The 20,903-nt window shown below is 36.0% G+C and overlaps 1 protein-coding gene across 6 annotated transcripts in view; it reads right to left on the bottom strand.

Annotated features, from left to right (window-relative positions):
* Positions 1-20,903, bottom strand: part of LOC120634575 (ankyrin-3-like) — a 205,935-nt gene that overhangs the window by 92,381 nt on the left and 92,651 nt on the right. For all 6 annotated transcript variants that reach the window (XM_039905277.1, XM_039905280.1, XM_039905282.1 and 3 more), the window contains exons 11-17: positions 20,507-20,660; positions 19,665-19,898; positions 6,810-6,908; positions 5,067-5,195; positions 4,210-4,408; positions 3,430-3,523; positions 2,804-2,912 (exon numbers count right to left, since the gene is read on the bottom strand). In XM_039905277.1, coding sequence (XP_039761211.1) covers positions 2,804-2,912; positions 3,430-3,523; positions 4,210-4,408; positions 5,067-5,195; positions 6,810-6,908; positions 19,665-19,898; positions 20,507-20,660 — 1,018 coding nt within the window. The remainder of the gene's footprint in view (positions 1-2,803; positions 2,913-3,429; positions 3,524-4,209; positions 4,409-5,066; positions 5,196-6,809; positions 6,909-19,664; positions 19,899-20,506; positions 20,661-20,903) is intronic.

Genomic DNA, 20,903 nt, shown 5'->3' with positions numbered 1-20,903 from the left:
TAGTTCTGTTATCTTTTAGCGTAGCGATTTTTCTTGTTCTTTTGTTTTACTAATATTTTAAATGCAAGTGTGTCAGTTTGTTTGCTTACTACCTATTTTCGGCTTAACCGTTAATACTTTTCATCGCGGAGAAGCAACTTAACGTTCCAGCTCGGCTAGCATGGATAGGAGACAAATTACCTACCTCCCCGGGAAAAGGATATAAATCTTTTTTCACAGCTTTATTTAACTCTCAGAGCATTGGCGCACAAGTGGTAATAATATCCAAATAATAAATGTGTAATAAATAATAAACGGGTTATACTTCTCCTATTCCTTGTTCCCGTGCTTTAGCAGGTGGACACGTTAATTATACTGTGCTAGCCCTGCAGGGGATTTAAAAAATGAAACATTTATTACCTAGCACAGCTTAGCAGCTTAACAGACTTACTACAAAAATTTGAATAGAGAGAGATTTTATTCAGAAATCCATGTAAGTATCCTATTCTCAGCAAGCTCCACTCCATAGCATTCCTTATATTTTGCATGAGATCTATCGTGTGGCACTATTAAACCATGCATTCATCACCGAAATTATTAAGAAAAACATTAGTTTTATTTTTCTTTAGTACTTATGTGTCATAAGTTTACAAACACATTACTTAAGCACGCAGTGCATAAATGCATAATTTTTACTGGAAATTCGGATCAAATAGGTACGTCTAATATATGAATTATAAAATTTGTGTTGCTCAATAAATAAATGAACAGGGCATCCACATAAATAGTCAGTAAAGGAACAAGGTTTTTTAAATTACGAACCCTAATGCGTTATCTCTACTCGTGAACTTCCGTATTTCTATTTACATGCTTTATATTTGGAGTTAATGGGGCAATGATATACACTCTAGTTAGGACCAGTTAACGTCTGTAACACGTCAACACAGCTAAACAGCGACTAAAATAACAAGACTGGACAACAATATGACTTACGAAAATGACAGATTCGGTAAATCCATCACACTCGTAACCCACTCAGGATGTAACTTAACCTAACACTACCAAAATTGCATTTTAGATATTTTTGTCTAAACAATAAGGTCGACTATTGTGCGGCTTTATATTATTCTTTGGTGTATACTGTGCGGCTGTTATTTTCCAGTTGGCAATTGTCCAGTTTTCAATTTATGCACGGTTGGCGGATATCATTAAATATAGCGGTGTGCGGATTTAGATCAAAGTTTGCGCACGCGCAGTTGTTTTTCACTTCTTGAATAAAGGCACTTTTGCATCGGTAATTGTGGGTGATAATCATACATGAGCGATTTTGATCTTATTGTGCATCATTCACACATAAGAATCACCGTAGACTGAGCGGCAATCTCGACTTCCCTTGTGCAGTGGCAAGCAATTTTTTTTTTTTACAAGTTGGACGTCGTGGATTCAAGGAAATTTGGGCATTTCTCAATGAATTTCCTCTAGTGTAGTTTGGGAGAAGGCTACGGCAGGGACAAGTTACCACGCTAGTGACAAAAGCGATTTAGTATTTCGTTCCAATTCCGCTTAGAAACCGAGTATGGACTTCATGTAACCGTAGTCCACCACGCTGGCTCAGTGCAGATTGGTGGACTCTACACGCCTTTGAGAACATTATAGAGAACTCTCAGGCATGCAGGTTTCCTAACGACGTTTGCTTTCACCGTTGAAGCAAATTATATTTTAACTGCTTAAAAAGTTAAAACGCACATAACTCAGAAAAGTTAGAAGGTGAAACCGAAGTCCTAACCACAAGGCTGTCGTCGCTCCTTGACTTTTTTTTTAAATACTATCATGCATATCATTTAAAACTCTCATTGAATGTTATTGAAACGGTGGGAAAGGGGAAAAAAGTTACTCATGACTCAAATAAGGAAATTTGAAATGCCGCACAATTTCCATTGAAGGTTCAGTATGCAAAACGTGTTTAATTTCCAAGCCCATAAACGATACATCACACTGCAGCTAGATTCATTTTCAACACGATATTTCATTTAAACTTAAGGTCCATAAGTTACTTAGAAATAGCTTTCCCGATATTAGTTATCGGGAATTGGCTTGCCCGAGAGTCGTTAGCCGGAGTAGGATATGATTGGCAAACAAAATTGTAGCAGTTAGCGTTCAAACGAACATCAAGGTAAAAATTACTTCGATATTAATCAGTAGATAATAGTAAAATTGAATTTAGTTTAGTCTAATGGCGAAGTGTATTAATTTATTATAGAAAACTAAGTTTCCTATGTAAGTGACTTAGGTCATTTTATGGGAATAAATGTCTTTAAACCTAAACCTAAATATAATGAGCTCATTAACAGTTTTTTTGTGTGTTGCCTTGCCCATGTTATTTGATCGCATAATATAAGAGATAATAGATATATTTGATAAGATATAAAAGCAGGTTGTTCTACTCATTGAAGTCACCAAATTAACATGCACCTTGGAGTCCCTGTAAGCTCACTTTGTGTGCTCTAACGACTTTATAACATAGTTTTCTGAAGAGTTGTTTTCTATACTACCTTCCCTGTTCGATGACCGAAACTCCACTGGACTTCTGAATGCCTGGTATTCCGGTACTACTTGCAATGCCAGATTAGTTCTACCGGGCACTTCTAGTTTGAGAAAAAATATCCCACATCCCTCAAAACTACAGCTAGGGGTAATAGGGTGCAAGGGGCAAAAACAATACTCTACTTATATGATATATAAAACTGCAATGACTACGAATACCTGTAAGTATTTTTAATAATCGTCGATGTAGACCTAGAAATTCAATTAAGAGGGTACTCACCAGTATCACCAACTGCCTGGCTCAGAGTGTTTTCAGTGAGCGGCCTTAAGGCTTCCACTGCGCTGATGTAGCCCAGGCGGTCTGCTATCGCACACGCTGTCTGACCGTTCTGTTACAAACATAACAATCTTACTGTTTGACTTTACAGCAGTTACTAATTAGGTCTCAGCTTAAAATCAGCATCATCAATTCTGTGGGCATATGAATCAACGAAAGAACAAAAAAATGCTTACAATTTGGCGGCTATTATCGCTACTCAGCGATCACTTTAAGGCAACAAATAGCGTTATAGACAGATAAAGATGTGAGGTAGGCAATTTAAATACATCTTGAAATCTAACCCGCTGATAGAAAGACAGACGGACGGAGGCTTAGTAATGGGGTTTCGTTAGCAGTTTTTGGGGTATAGAACTCCCGCGGGTGTCGTACGAGGGGACTAAGGAATATAACGAGAACGGGCAGCCTATGTGCTAATACTTGCATCTACTGCGACACAACCCGCCTGTCCAGGTGATTCTGGGCAAACCCTACTATTGAGAGAGTCCAGCAGTGGGCTGTCGCAGGCTATTGGTGAAGATGATGATGATGGAAGTATAGAACAGGAAGGAATAAATAAATCAACTTACCGCCGATAGCGCATTGGGGTCAGCATTGCTCTTCAAAAGAAGTTGTATGATAAGCGTGTGACCTTGCTGTGCGGCCTGATGGAGTGGAGTGAATCTGTTTAAGGAAACATCCATTTTTAGCCGCGAAAACGTTCAATGTAACCACAAATGGTCATGTTCATTCGTAATTCAGAGAATCATGATGTAGAAGGATATATTTTAAAACCAAGTGTTTTATAGCGGGCTAAGCGAGTAATGCACATTTCTCGGGGTCGAGTCTGTCACGCACAGACCAACCGCGCCTTTAAGTGAATCCTCTGATGCAGTCTAAAAAGATTTGGGGGTATGACTGTTGTATTACAGGGACGCTTTCATCTCACTCACGTCTCGATCGGTACAAGCTACGGTCGCCGCGAACTTCCCAGGAGACCAAAGCCCCCATCAGCCACGAAGCTTCCCGCCAAACACTTTGAGAACCTATGTACCACCTTCCACTAACATAAGTCTTACCGTGGGTACCGACATAGATCCCTAGCACGCAACAATGGTAATCTCAAACTTTTCTGAGTTGTGTGCGCTTAAGACATACAATATCTTACTACTTGCTTTAACTTTTATCTACTGAAAAACATTTATGGACTCAGAAAGCAGGATCACTGCCCACTACGCGGCGCCAATCGGCCGTCAACATGATTGACGAAAAAATACTCCTTTTAGTTTAAACATAGTTTGTTGCCGGTCGCTGTGTCCCAAGTCTGTGTCTCGAAGTGTCTTATCTGAAAGGAGGCTGTAAAGTCTTACCCGTGAGCGGCTTTAGCGGTGACGTCAGCGCCAGCCTCCAGCAATGTTTTTGCGGCCGCGTGGTGTCCGTGATGCGCCGCTGCGTGCAGAGGCGTGTACCCATCGCGAGTCCGCACCCCGCACCTCCCCCCCGCGCCTAAAAGCGCTTTCAGAACTGCTGTGCGACCTTCCGCTGCCGCTAAGTGGACTGGAGTCAGACCTGCATCAGGAATTATGGTACTTTAAGGTTAAGGCTTTGGCCTCTCATTCGGAGTTGTGCGCTTTTAATTGAGGAAATTAAAATATCACTTGGTTGCAACGGTGCACGTCAAACTTTTCGGAGTTATTTGAGTATTCCATTTAAGCAAAGAAAAAAAAAATTATAGAGTATATACTACGACAATAAACACATAGCCATCTAGCCCTAGTAAGCGTAGCTAGTGTTGCGGGTACTAGGGTGACTAATGAATATTTTTATGAATAATATACATTAATTCTTATAATATACAGATAACAACCAGACAATCGACCTCCATCTGAGGCTGCATCATCTTACCATCTTGAGTGATTGCAGACTAGTGCTAAACAGAACAAAGATAAAACCTTTTCTTTTCAAGTGGCACCAACCAGGACTGGCCCGAAAAACACTGCCTATGAACTCCAGTCTAGAGAGCGTTTGGAACTAGAATAGTGTCCACATTTTTTTTTTACCGTGTGTGTTAATTAATAATATCAAAAGTAATTGTAACGTTTGTATTTGTTAGATCCAGAAGAATCTATTTTATAATTCAAACAAACTCCTAAGCCCCAGATGTGTTGGACCATCCATGTCTAGCTCAGGGACACCGTTTCATAAATGCACTGTTAAACTTGATTACCATTGTTGGCTGGTACATTGACGTCGGCACCTCGTTCGATCAACATCTCAACACAATCCTCGTGGCCCTCCTGAGCTGCCATGTGAAGTGGTGTGAATCCGGCTTTTGACTTTACGCTGGGGTCTGCATCTGATAACGACAAAGCATAATAAAATAAACATATTAAGTGGGCAGACCTTATAAAAGGTGAAATTCTGCAACTGGGGTGCCACAGATTTTTAAGGATCGACGAGCACGATCTCTCTAGATGTGATCTCATAAAGATGTAAGCATTTACAGTTTTTCCGCGTAGGTGTAATGACCGGATTTGAAATACTAAATTGCATTGCAATTTTTACAAATTAAAAGTAACCTAATCTACCAAAATGACAGGAACTAGGCGCAACCTATAAAAAACTCATATTTATAGTCGGAAAAATGTAATAGGCCAGTTTTGACATTTGTGCAAGATCATAGAATGTAACTTGGAACGAAACTGAAAGAAACAAAAAAATAAAAATCAATTACATACAGTGTTTTAAAAAATACGTAAATTTTTTTGGGACGTTAAATAATATGAAAGAATATATCGCGAGTATTCTTTTGGCGCTTACTTCATAGTAGCATGCAATTTATAATTGTTGCGAAACGTTCCGAAAACAGTTACGTTCTCAGTCTTTTTTTTTTTTATACTAGAGCTGTAACCATTTTTTTACTGAATATCGAAATTAAATATTGTGTAGTTATCTTTACTGCAAAGAATAAGCTTGGTTCTCAAAATGGGTTCTAAATAATGAGTCTGAGATGATGTATCTGACCAAGCGGCACATGACTGAAGCGTCCCCGCGCGCACTGCGCAGTTTTTCGTTCCTCATCTTGTAAAGTTGACTGTGCGCTCGTTTAAGTTTGATATATATTGTTTACTATTACGTTAACTATGGCTCTTCTATTTTGGACATTAATTTAAACATAGTGATTTGACTCGATTTTTGTGTTTGTTGTTATATAGTACTAACTCTGTTTCAACATGTTGAAAAGTGGACGTATAATCAACAGCCAGTCACGCGTATTGGTTGTGAAGTTAAAGGAATACTTTGAACGAACGAACACTTTACAATACATAATAATATCAATCAAGTACTGATACAAACTTGAATTGATTTATCGTGAGTATCGAGTACAGAGTCTTATGGTTCCATAACTAGTTACGTCGCGATGACAAATGTCAAAACGGGCCTATTACATTTTTACGACTATAATCGTCTTAATATAACTAAAATCAAACTTCAAACGTTTTGCGTGTTTTATTTTGACAATGCAAAATATAAGGATATGACGTATCACAAGGTGGAGTGTCATACGTCTTCCGAGTTCTTAAGTGGCATAGCGTCGGTAAGTTAAGTACGGTCTTACAAGTAAATGATAGGTGTTTTGTCATGCTCTGTTTGACATTTAAAAGGTGCTCTCAGTTGATGTGAGACAAAACGCAGCGTAACTATTTTGGCGTTATACCATCTTTGCTTGGACCTATTCCCCTTCCGACTTCATTTCTCACACTGCCTAAGGTCACTAGTAGAGAGATCTTGATCTCTCTCTCTCTTTACATCTTTTCTTGTTTATGTTTGTGACAACTTGTGGTACTAAATAAATAAAAAATGTTCAGAGCGTGACAAAACACAGCATAACTAAGACAGAATTGTGTGTGATTAATAGGAGTTTAAAGGGTTTAAATAATGTTTAAAGTGGAACCAAAACTATACATACCATGTTCCAATAACGCAAACGCTATATCGGGATGATTGTGCCGACATGCGATGTGTAGTGCCGAGTGTCCGTTCTTCGCCAAAGAATGGGGGGAGGCACCTGTACAAAACATGTTCTAGCTTATTACACACTAGCGGATTTTGGCAAATACTCTAGCGTAACATGAGGTTTTGGATGTAGTGCAATAGATTGAATCAGATCAGAGTGAACGACGGATAAGTGAGGTTTCTATGCTACCTACTAACTTTTGCTTCTCCTTTAAACATAAAAAAGCTCCCATTCTGTAAAATAATCAGTAAATACAATCGCTCTTGACGTGTATTTTAGTACCTAAGGTATTCTATATTTTTTAGAAAGTGACTCAGATAAATTAGGTTTTTATTCAATACATAGTAGGCACTATATTATTTCCAGTAAGCTCCGTTGCTAACGTTTTTCATAAACACGGATACACACCTGTGCTCTTGACGGGTAGTCTACTAGAGTTCAGAATGTGCTTTTGGAATTTCAAAGGGCTGTTTATGATATGTTCTAGCTTATCTAGCTTAAAAGTCACTTTTTTATGAGCAATGGGACTTCGTATGAGACTATGAACAGTAGAATAAATCAAATCGGAGAGTCAGTTCTACGGAGAGATTTATATACAATACGTAGTTGTATATATATTAATATGATTAAGCTCACCCGTTTACATTTTTCACATATATGGAAAAGCTTCCGTTTCTTAAAAAATGATTACAGATACACGCCGCTCGTGACGTGTAGTTTAGTATTATAATTATCTAGCGTACCCAGCCCGCTTCGCCGGGCTAGATTTTCCTTTATTTTATTTAAACTGTTGGAATATACCAAAAACACAAGTGCAATAGCTATGATTCATTCCAACACTCACTCCTACCTTTTACGTCATTCATTTTTTTCTCATTGTTTTTTCTGTTCGTTTCTTGTACAATGTTTTTCTGAATATATTTCAATATAAAGTAGACAGTCGAACAGTGCACACGTCTTTTCTTTTCACTGCGACCCATATATATACCAACAGGTTATGGGCCCAGGCTACGTTGTTAAAAAGTTCTTAGTTTAAAACATTGAAATATTAAAATCAGTGACAAGTGATTATTTTTAAATATGGAGTCGCGAATGATAAGAAATATTCAACCATTCAATGGAGATCGTTATGGCACGTGGAAGTTTCGCATAAGATCTCTTTTGGGTGAACTGCAAGTACTAAATGTTATTGACGGAGAAACTCCACTCGATCCAGACGAAGAGTGGACGAAGAAAAACCTTATAGCTAAAGGCACAATAGTGGAATATTTAAGCGATGCATTTTTAAATTTTGCTAAAGATTCTGCCACTGCAAAATCCATCGTGGAGGACCTAGACAGAATTTATGAGAGAAGAAGCTTGGCAACACAATTGGCACTCCGTAAACAATTACTTAATTTAAAATTGCAACCGGATGTTACTTTATTCCAACATTTTAATCATTTCGATAACATTATTACCGAATTGATTTCCGCGGGTGCAAAATTAGACGAGATGGATAAAATATCGCATTTATTATTAACACTGCCCACATCTTATGATGGTGTAATCACGGCGTTAGAAACACTCGGAGAAGAACATTTAAATTTAGCATTTGTCAAGACCCGTCTTTTAGATCAAGAAGTCAAAATAAAAACCGCTACAACAACCGAATTGAAAATTTTACATCTACATAACAAGGAAAACATCAACAAGGAAATTTTCACGACGACCTGGATTTGATAAGAAATCTTATTATAATACACAACCTAACAAAAAATCATACCCTGGAATTTCTACACACAAAATCTCGAAGTTATATTGTGATCATTGCGGGCGGAGAAATCACGAAATAAAAGACTGTATTTTCTACAAAAGAATTAAAAAATGTGGTAACAGCGACGGTAGTAATCAGACTAATGCAAACACAATGATGAACGACAATAATAATACCGAGGACAGTTTCGCTTTTATGTTTTCAAATTGTAAGTTTCTTAACTCTCATACGAACTCAATGACTAATTACATCTATTTTCTTTTAGATTCGGGTGCAACTGATCATATAGTGAATACCAAGGATTACTTCTCATCATATTCAGAATTTAATACTCCATTGAAGATAGGTGTAGCTAAAAACAGTACCAATGTTCCTGCATTTGGTAAAGGGAAAATAAATGTTACTACTAATTCAGGTTATCAAGGTACAATCGAAAATATTTTGTATTCACCGGATGTTCCGTATAATTTGCTATCGGTAAATCGTATTCAAGAAGCAGGTATGACTATTATTTTTGAAAATGATCAAACACACATTTCTAAAAATAACAAAATTTTAATATCTGGTCTGCGAGATAACAATCTTTTTAAACTATATTTCCAAGTTAATAAACCTCAGTCCTTATTACATGTAACTAAGAGCTCCAACTCGTATAACTTATGGCATAAACGACTTGGACACATTAACATACAGAAATTTCATATTCTTAAAAAGTTTATTGACGACTATCATATAATTGATAATATTATTCCCAATAATGAACTCTGTGAAGCCTGTGTTCTTAGTAAACAGTCACGACTACCCTTTGCTAAGTCAAAAGACAAATCGATCCGAAATAGACCCCTTTTCATTGTACATTCCGATGTTTGTGGCCCGATAACGCCAGCTACCTTCGATGATAAAAATTATTTTGTTACTTTTATCGATGATTATACCCACTATGCGGTCATTTATTTAATGCATTCTAAATCGGAAGTATTTAAATGTTTTAAGGATTATGTTGCAAAAAGTGAGAATTTTCTGAACTCTAAAGTAGTTAGTATATACTGCGATAATGGCCGAGAATATCTTTCAAATGAGTTCAAGGAATTTTGTGTTGACAATGGAATTATGTATCATTTAACGGTACCTCACACCCCACAGCAAAATGGTGTATCAGAGCGCATGAATCGTACGTTAACCGAAATGGCTAAAACCCTGGTTACAAGTGCGAAATTAGATAAAATATTTTGGGGAGAAGCTGTTTTAACAGCCAGCTATTTTACAAATCTGCTACCCACTAAAGCTTTGACAAATAAAACACCATACGAAATGTGGCATGGTAAAAGGCCGAAAATTAATCATTTAAAAATGTTTGGTGCTACTGCTTACGTACATAATAAAAGTCGTAAAAGTAAATTTGACGAAAAATCATTTAAATCAATATTAGTTGGTTACAATCCAAACGGATATAAATTATTTAACGTTAATACTAAAGAGGTTTTTATTGCTCGCGATGTTACATTTGATGAGTTAAATTTTGAACAAACTCGACCTGTACGAAGCATTAGTGAAGACATTGAAATTCCCACAAAAATTAGTAAACCTGACTTTGAATCAGTAAAGTGTTAGGATTTAAATTTAAATAGCATTATAATTTCCACTTCTTTGTTATTTTTTTAATTTAATCTTATTTTTGAACGAGACGATCGGTTGTCATTCTCCGATTGGTTAACGCCGGTAGACGCATAACGGCGGGAACCAATCAAATTGCTTGGATTCTACCTGGACGCTAGGAGTTTTGGCGGGAAATGGGGTCTTTTTCTTGGCGGGTTGGATCGTTCTTTGAGAGAGTTATGAAGTGAATTGCGAGGTTGTAAAACGATAAGTTCATATTGTCATAGTTTATAAAGTAAATTAATAAAGTGATATTTGTATGGTATGTTTATTTGCATCTTTTCGTGGCCTCATCGCTATCCTACTAAAGTTTATAATAATTCAGAAGTGACAAGACAGCGTTACCTTTTCAACGCGTAAGTACACGCCCAATTATATAATTTTATTAGCTGTTTAATTAATTTATAATAATATTTAGCTACGCGAAATGTTACTAACAATCATTATGGTTATGTCATAATAACATGTACGATTAATATTTATGTTGTTAACCTAATTGAGTGTGCACGGACTCAGTGCCTATTTTGCAATATTTTTTCAGTGAGTTTTAATTTCATTTGTAACAGTATATTTACATACTTATATTGTAGGTTATATAAAAATAAGATCCCATAAATTACCGAGCTCTGGATCTGATATTATTTTTCCGATAGACATTATTTTCAAATGTACCAAACGTAGGTTTAACTTATTATGGCATTCAGGCTATCGCAAATATGATAAAAATTTAATATTAACAGTCACTTTCTACGTAACGGTGATTTGAGAATTTGTGACATGTTTCTAAATCTTACAAAAAAAAACAAAAACAATGGAATCGAATTCTTTATTTTTCATTTGTATTTATTTGTTACGCGCAGATGTCTACACCCCTTGTTAAGTTTATTTAAAAAAAAAATTCAAACTTAAACTTTGTTTTCTTGTATCTGACCCTACCCGTGGAATATCGAAGCCGGAGCCGACTGAGGGAGCGGAGCCGTAGCTGGCTATGTGCACGCAGATCTTCTCGGGTCCTGAGTCGGGAGCTAGAGCCAAGCCGTGAGCGGGTGAAGATTTAGGAGAGGCTGTTACTGCAACTGCGAGAGCAACAATAGAAGTCGCAGCCGCTACACCGCGCCAGCTATGACTTCGCACCGGGCTACTCCGCGGCAACATTCAAGTCGCAGTCAACGCAGCGACCACGTGTCCTGAGATCAGCGGGCGGCGCGGCGGGCAGAGCCTGGGGCCGGTGCAGTGCATGCTGCCGGGCGGCGCGTCGTGGCGTCGCGAGATATGATAAAAGGTCACGTCGTCTTTCCGATTCTAAGAAATGTTTTGAAATGTCTTAAGGACAGTTTGACGTCTCAACCGTGTAGGTACTGAAGTTCTTTCCAAACAGTTGAACCCAAATATAGTTTCAATTTCGACTCCCTCCACCAAACCAAAGGATAGATGTTTGGCTAAAAAGAAAACAATGATTTTGCTTATGTATACGGTTGGAAAAAAATAAATAAAACTGTCACTCATTTTGCTATAAAGAAACTCCAAGGCCTTGACAAAATATGGTAGGAAGACCTAAATTCAGTTTTGTTACCGGGCCGAAATGGCAAGAGAAATTAGTAAATGTTTTTCCTTGCGAGCAAAATTAGGGCCAGGCTTTAAGGGATATACTTAAAAGGAAGAGCAGGTATAATACCTATAGAAATTTAATTTTATGAAAAGCGATATAGTTGATAGGCGTGCAGTTATTCATGATATCAGTGAAAGGAGTTTAAAATCCGGTGCTCTAGTGTTTCGTTCCTGATTAGTTATTGCAATTTTTGATAAGCAGCAAGAACTCGTACCAAAACTATTTGTCTCAGGAAAAGAATTCCCTCTCTCTTTTTATTTGAAAATTAATGGAAAATGGGCAAATAAACGGCACGTCACGTCAAACATTTGTCGTTTTCGGCAGTGAGATTAGGCTGGTGAAGGAATCCTTAGTTAAGGAGTTAGGTGTGGCTCATGACTACGAGTATATACCGTCTTTATTACGGGGATTCGGCAATGTAAAATGATTATAGAATTAGTGTTAATGGAGTATACGCTCGTGTTCTATGTTAAGTTATATTTGGCAATTTGCTAAAAGATCTATATCTATCCTCAAAGATCAGCCATACCCGAAACAGCCCCATATTATCGTTTCTAAAGTTGCAACTAAGCTCCAGTTCATGGATATCGGCAGGAAGATGTCACTTTTGATACAAGAATCTTTGATTGGAATTAGTACGGCATGAGTGGTAGAGATCCATGGCGCAGTATCGGTAAGGGCAAGACTTGAACATAATTTTAAGGGAAACGGCATCGTAAGAAAAAGTCTTGAGGGTAAGCCGACCATGCAATATTTCATTTGTGGTGGTCTCTATCGCTCTGAAAGTTGACATGTCAGTATAACAGTTCCCTTGTTGCGAACCTTGCTGGATTTCAGGTAGTTCATTTTTGTGCAGGGCAAAACGAGTAGACGTTGAAGTAAAAACATCAAACCACTTATGATTATGGTTATTTAAGATAATTTTGATTTAAAATAGAAGCCTGTCAGTTATAAATACCAGGAATAGATAAGCAGAGAATGTAAGAGTTGCTCGATCGTTACAAACATTCTTTTGCATCTTCAATTAAAGAAAGAAAGAAGAAAAATGTTACATACATTTGTTAAAGAATAAAAAAAAAAAAAAAGTGTGTGACAAAGGAGCTGGCTCAGTATAACTGCATACCAAAAAGCGCAGCACTGGTTTTCAGCCAGCCCCGTTGTCTTCGTCGTCACTGAATCCTCACGACTAAACAATAACAAAATAATCAAAAAAAAAGGACAATAACATAGAATATAATATATAAACAAACGAAGGATATTTTTACATTAACATAAGCTTTATTAACCCCTGAAGGACATCATGAAATACAAAATCATCTAAGAGGTAAATCATAAACAAAATCAAAAAGTATGACACTAATAAACATGAAAAACTAAAATCTATAATCAAATGTAAAGTCAAATGTAATGTGAGTGTCTTTAGTGTGCATAAAGGAAAAATTATATAAAAGTAGGTAGGTAAAAGGTGCTTCACACCTTTTAGTAATAATTTGTTATTTATTTATTAATTTTTTTATTTACTAGTGGTCATTGAGATTTTTGTACAATAATTTGAAGTATTTTTTTAACTTTATTTGTAGACGTAAAGATCTAGGTTGTACTAACGCGACCACGATGGATATAGAGTTGATATTGAGTTAAACAGCCAATGTACTCTCTTCTATCGACCTTAAAGGTTTATTTATCTAGGAACAATAGAAATACAAAGACGGAAGTAGAATACAATAGTTGGAAAATCCAAAAGTCCACGCCTCATAATCTTATTCATTACAATAAAATTGAGATTATTTGTAAATAATAATTAAACTACATCTAATTATACCGTAAACAGTAATAGGCTTTTATTCCTCAAATACTAAAGCCTATAAAAAAAAAAACCAACTCGATAAGTGAAGTATTTCGCTAGTTATCGTGACCACAAGATACGGGACCCGCACATACAGACACACGGACGTCCAAGACAGAACTTTTTTTTTTTTTTTTTTTAATAATGTTTTAATTAGTTTAAAAAAAAAAACAAAAAGAGATTTTAAAATATTACGAGTGTTATTTAAAAATATTAATATCTTCTCGGCTTGTATGGTAGTACCGCCACTGGTTCTGGCGGCTTCCTTTCCAAGTTTCGTAGACTTAATAGTTTCTTTGATTCCGTGATTACTTAGCCAATAGTATTTTGTTTTTTAATAAAGAGAGACTTCAACGACACTACACAAGATATAAGCTATTTTAACCAACTTTTGAAATAAATATTATACCAAAATAAATTTTTGTATAAATCGAGTTTGACTAAGTGCAACAAAAAGCTTCCAACAAACATAAAACTAACTTTATAGTTGAAAATGTAGGCAAACCTCGATATATCTACTGAATACATCTGCGTCACCTTTTCGATTTTAGAAAATTTTCTTTTTCTCAATATTTGTCTGTTTATATTCACTTATAAAAGCAATAAAGAAAAAAAAATCTGGTGGTGGTGTAAAATTATTATAAACCTACATTCAATTAGCTAAATACAAATACATAAACAAAATTGCACAAGTAAGAATGATATAATAAAAAAAATATATATATATTAAACTAATATCTACTCAATCGTACATAACTAAGAACTATAACTAACAAACTAAGAATACTTAAGAACATGTAAATAAGATAGGTTGTCACACCGTGAGAGAGAAGAAGTACGTGTCAAGGTAAAATAAATGTTGTAATGCTGGAATAGCTTGTAGAGTATTCTAGTATGATTGAGTCTACGTTAAAAGGATAGCTTATTGAGAATGTGCGTCGAATACCAATATGATTATATTGCTAAAATTAATTAGAGTTAAAGGGAACTATTCTATGCCCATCCTAGACGATGTGATAGCTCGACTCATAGGCTAAACTTGTTTGTTTTCACTCGATTTGACTTCAGGGTCTACTACCAAGTCCCTACTTCAGTGCTTAGTATACACCTAACTTCGTTTGTCTTTCATATGGTCAATACAATCATGATACCATTTGACTAGCACCGGCTGTCTTTCAGTGAATGATAAATATAATCTTAGGGTCAGATTGTTTCGGTTAGGTTAATTAATAGTGAGGATTGGCTGCATACACTGCAGCTTTGTACAGACTACAGAGCTTTGTAGGACCTTAACAGGGCTTAAAAGATAACTTATTAATAAAAGATAATAAGTTGTTTCGTTACCTTAAGTCAGATAAAAGAAACCCCGTAGGTAAGCATGTGTTAAAAGCGTTCAAAGCGTTATGAAGGTCTTCCCTACCCTATTGCTAAAGCAGATATGCCATTCCTTACCATTCATGTACCCTTCGTAAAGTCAATTGGCACATGCTCGTTTTTGTAGAGGGTTGCACAAAGTTTTGTTTTACTAAGCCCGATAGCAATACCAACCTCTTAAATGGGATAAGAGCTCTAAGGCAGTATTATGAGTGACGAAGGTAACCATTTCACTTCTCACACATTAACTCTATTTTGCTTGAATAGGGGCACAAAGCATACCCTTATCGCAGTAGGAAGTTCTAGGTTGAATGGCAAAGTAGGTACAGGGGTACAATCTTACCATTCTCGACTCCTTAGAGGCAATGACGGCGAAATATGGTGTAAAGAATTGGGAAATTATTAGGATTAACATTCTGGAAATATTCAGTGGGGACTGAATAACACCATCCAGATAACGACCGCCCGCGCCGGCCGGTAGGACACCATCAGAGGTACTGTCTCAATGCTGTTTCCAAAGGCGCTGATGAAATGATGATGAAAGAACAAACGACTTTATGCAAAAGGGTTAACTTATTAAGATAACTCAATCGTGTATAATGCTATGGATACATATTGCTTATGCCTTTGAGGTGAATGGATCGGATACCAGTAGTAACTTATAATGAGGATTGATTAAAATATAGCAAAAAAAAAAAAAAAAATTGGATAAAAGTTGGTTCTATTTGGTTTTAGTTTACAATGTTTTATGTTCAAGTTTTGTTTTGTGTGTTTTATAAGCGCTTGATGCATAAAACTACAGACAACCATTTTTCTATTGTTGCAGATTAGACACGAGAATCGATCGGATCGTGTCTTGATGTAGCTGGAATCAGGGACGAGAATCGATCGGATCGTGCCCTGATACAGCAAAAACACTAGAGCCAGGCACGAGAATCGATCGGATCGTGTCCTGGAACTTAAATAGAGAGAGAGAGAGTATGATGCCCACTGACTGCCACAAGTAAATCGATCGTCTTGTTGGCATGTCTGTAGGGTTTCCCCTGATAAATCGATCGTTCAGGGGATGAGTCGTAATGGGTTATTCGATTAATTGATCGTTCGGATCCCAAATATAATGAATACATTTATGATGAAAAACATTTATCGATCGTTGTTTTTCTTATCAAGTCGATTTATATAATGTTTATGAAGTAGTATGAATAATATTATATTTATATAATTATAAAGGTATAATAGGTGTAGAAAATAATCTTTACCTATATTATTTACTAAAATATTGATGGTTGTGGTTGTTTTGTTAGTTATATTAAACTCCAATGTATATGTAAATATATAGTAAGATGATAATGGATGTTTATAACATATTTTGGTACTCAATTGTTAAAATTATGTCAAGATTGAAACAACTGGCCAAGTTCCGATTGTTAGGATGCCTCCTGGCGACATGTGCGAGGGCGCACACGTTGTCAGGACGGTCGATTGTTAGGATTTAAATTTAAATAGCATTATAATTTCCACTTCTTTGTTATTTTTTTAATTTAATCTTATTTTTGAACGAGACGATCGGTTGTCATTCTCCGATTGGTTAACGCCGGTAGACGCATAACGGCGGGAACCAATCAAATTGCTTGGATTCTACCTGGACGCTAGGAGTTTTGGCGGGAAATGGGGTCTTTTTCTTGGCGGGTTGGATCGTTCTTTGAGAGAGTTATGAAGTGAATTGCGAGGTTGTAAAACGATAAGTTCATATTGTCATAGTTTATAAAGTAAATTAATAAAGTGATATTTGTATGGTATGTTTATTTGCATCTTTTCGTGGCCTCATCGCTATCCTACTAAAGTTTATAATAAAAGCTAATAGAAATTCAACAACAAGATTCTTTGAACGAAAATTCTGAAAACCCCACAATAGATAGTTAATCAAATAGTAATCTAAGACGTAGCGAAAGAATTAAAAAACTACCGTCTAAAGATTATATGCATATGAATGACCCAGATTCATTTTTATCGCTCGTATCTGCAAACTTATTACCATCGTCATTCAAAAATTTTTTTAACAGAACTGATACAGATAAATGGTTAAAAGCCATACAGAGTGAAATTGAGTCACTTCGAAACAATAAAACATGGGATCTTGTTGAAATCCCTAATAATGTTAATATTGTTAGTTGTAAGTGGGTATTTACTATTAAAAACAATGAATCGGGTGAACCTACACGGTATAAGGCCCGTTTAGTAGCTCGAGGTTTTACTCAAGAGTACTTACAGGATTATGACGAAACGTTCGCACCAGTTGCTCGGATGACTACATTTAGATTTATTTTGGCTTTAGCTAATCAATTTGATTTACTTTTACATCACATGGATGTTAAAACTGCGTTCCTCAATGGTATATTAAAAGAAGATATTTACATGGAAGCACCAGAAGGAATTATTGCTAAAGATAACAAGGTATGTAAATTAAATAAAGCATTATATGGTTTAAAACAATCATCCAGATGTTGGTTCGAACGCTTCGATCATGTTCTTAAAAATATGGGATTCAAAAACTCTGAAGTTGATCCGTGTTTATATATTTTAGATCAACAATGTACGGATAAAAATGTTTATATACTTTTGTACGTTGATGGTTTAATAATTGCAACTAAGAATATGGAAGTTATACAATTTCATAAAAACAGTTTAATGCAAAAATTTGAAATGTCTGATTTAAAAGATATTAAGCTGTTTCTAGGCATTAGAATTCAAAGATCAAGCAATAAAATATCTTTAGATCAATGCACATATTTACAAAATGTTTTAAATAGATTTTCTATGAACGAATGTAATCCTTCGAAATCACCGTTTCCTTGTAAATTAGACTTTTTAGCATTAAACTCTGACATTCAATGCAATGCACCATGCAAAAATGTAATAGGTTGCCTTATGTATGCAATGTTGTGTACTCGACCAGACATCTGTGCCGCAATTAGTATATTGAGCAGATTTCAATCTAAAATCAATATAGAATTATGGAAATGTTTAAAATATCTTTTACGTTACATTAAAGGTACAATTGACTTAAAATTAGTGTACCAAAAATGTGATTATAAGCAGGTAATTACTGGCTATGCGGATTCCGATTGGGGAGGCGATGAAACAGATAGAAAGAGTACAAGTGGCTATGTATTTAAAGCCTTTGATAATTGTACTATTTCGTGGAACACACGAAAACAAAACTCTGTAGCTGTCTCTTCAACGGAAGCTGAATATATGGCTTTGTTTGAGGCTGTTAAAGAAGCAGTCTGGATAAGGTCACTAATAAGCAGCATCTCTTTTAAAGTGAAGGGATCAGTAGTAATATATGAAGACAACAACAGTTGTATCCGCATTGCTAATAACCCTGCAAATCATAAAAGGTCTAAACACATAGACGTTAAGTATCATTTTATAAGGGAAAAAATCACTAATGAAATAATAAAGCTAGAATCTATTTCCACAGGAACCCAACTAGCTGACTTGTTTACAAAAGCGATACCTTTCAAGAAATTTATTGATTTAAGAGAAGATCTAAATTTAAGTTAAATAAATCATTGTTATTATTAATAACTAGAATGATAAGTTTGATTACTTGTATTTTTGAGGGGGACTGTTGGAATATACCAAAAACACAAGTGCAATAGTCTGTGGCTATGATTCATTCCAACACTCACTCCTACCTTTTACGTCATTCATTTTTTTCTCATTGTTTTTTCTGTTCGTTTCTTGTACAATGTTTTTCTGAATATATTTCAATATAAAGTAGACAGTCGAACAGTGCACACGTCTTTTCTTTTCACTGCGACCCATATATATACCAACATAAACAATAAACTAACATCATTAAATTTAAATAAATCAATTATTTCTCTCCGAATTAATTCTCTTCTATTCACTTCTCGAGCAGGTGAAAATCATTATCTACACCCATGTACATACACCCAACAATAGAATATCATCACAGTAAATAAAAGCTGTATTTGACGGTTCAAAAATAGGAGTGCTCCGATCGTCACCAAACTTTACAGGATTACTCGCCAGGTCAATCCGGAGATTCCCTGAAGGTTTTATTGAAATCGGTCTAGCCGTTTCGCAGCCTATACGGAACATACCCACACACTTTCTCTTTTATATATATATATAGATTTATGATACTCGAAACCCCAGATTGAATGACCGATCCAGTCGGTATAGTCTTAATTAAAATCCAACATAAAAATATTTTAGAGAGGAGTTGACGTAGCTTTGGAAGAAAACATGACCAAGTAACAAATAAGTATTAGGGTAGAATCTAATAAAAAGAGAAATTTAGCAGATCAGGACTATTTTACTTTCAATACTACTAGACTACTTAGTCAGTGCAGAATATACACCATGTGCACCTTACAAAAGGTGGGAATCTAATGTTTTAGTACACTTGTTTTAGTGACCTTGAAAAATTTTTTTTTTTAACTTGGAGGGGAAACTAAGTTTTTACAGAATAACTCAGCATAAACTACAATATACTATACTATCTAAATAGAATTCCCTAACGTTTAATATTACCTTTGTCTAATAGCAGTAAAGCGATGTCCGGGTGTCCATAATAAGTGGCCATATGGAGGGGTGTGATATGACTTTTCCCCGGGGCATCCGGTTGAGCCCCTCTTGCTAGGAGTAGTCTCGCTACGCCTATATCTCCATACTTTGCCGCTAGGTGGAGTGGCGTGAATCCTTTGCGTGTTTCCGCTTCTATGGGAGCGTTGTTGTCGAGGAGGATGGATGCTACTTCTTCTTTGCCTGTTTGAAATTACTTGATAAGAACTCGCTTAAAGACGCAGTAGTACATAAAAAATAACATTTTAATTAATAGAATATTAATAAGTTAACAGATAACAATCACAAAATACAACAGCTAAACTCTAAAATTAATTGCGACATATCGACCTTTTTTAAATCGTACAATTCTCATGAACTAAATAAGAAGACATTCAAACTTTCTTGCTGAGCAATTTTTATAAAGTCAGATAGGAGATCTGAGAAGTTAAGACGTTATTGGTTTTGTGCGACATAATTTCCTGTCATATTCATTTCATAAACTGAATGTAAATTGTCAAATGAACTTCTAAATATTGGATAAAAGCAACCTTTACTTTGCGGAATTCCATGATATACAGTAAACATTAAGTTCGTTACAATCCGCAGAAACTAGTAACAAATTGTTAATTTATAATTTCTTAAATTTTTCTTATGAGCTCTTTCAAAATTTCCTCTTAAAAGAGTACACTTTGAAAGATGCGATTGGTGTGAACACTTATTATATGAATGACACCTTACACAACGTGACACCGCCTTTCCTTGTTTTCACGGATTATAAAAAAATTAAGCTTAATTTTCATTCCACTTACCTTCCTTAGCAGCGATGTGTAAAGGCGTGTATCTGTCTTTGGTGGTGGCAGCGACTTGTGCTCCGTGTTGTAACAATAGCGCCGCAATGTCGCCGTGACCGAGTCGAGCGGCCACGTGCAATGGAGTTTGTTCTTCACGGGCTCGAGCTTCCACCTGAAACCCATCATTTACATGACATATTGGTCAGATACTCGTCCTGAGACGGTTCTGTTCCAAACTGAATCAGAAAATAATCATGTCTGAAAAAGTGAAGTTAAAGTAGAATTAGAATTAAGGGATTGACATTGAATTGATTACACAACCACAACCCTTACTTTGATCGCGTCTTTGTCCGCGCGCGCACCCACTAGCACGTGCGCGATGTTCATGCACCCACTAGCACGAGCGCGATGTTCT

Source organism: Pararge aegeria, chromosome 24, assembly GCF_905163445.1.
Source record: "Pararge aegeria chromosome 24, ilParAegt1.1, whole genome shotgun sequence".
NCBI lineage: Eukaryota > Metazoa > Arthropoda > Insecta > Lepidoptera > Nymphalidae > Pararge > Pararge aegeria.
This window is presented reverse-complemented; position numbering and strand designations above follow the sequence as displayed.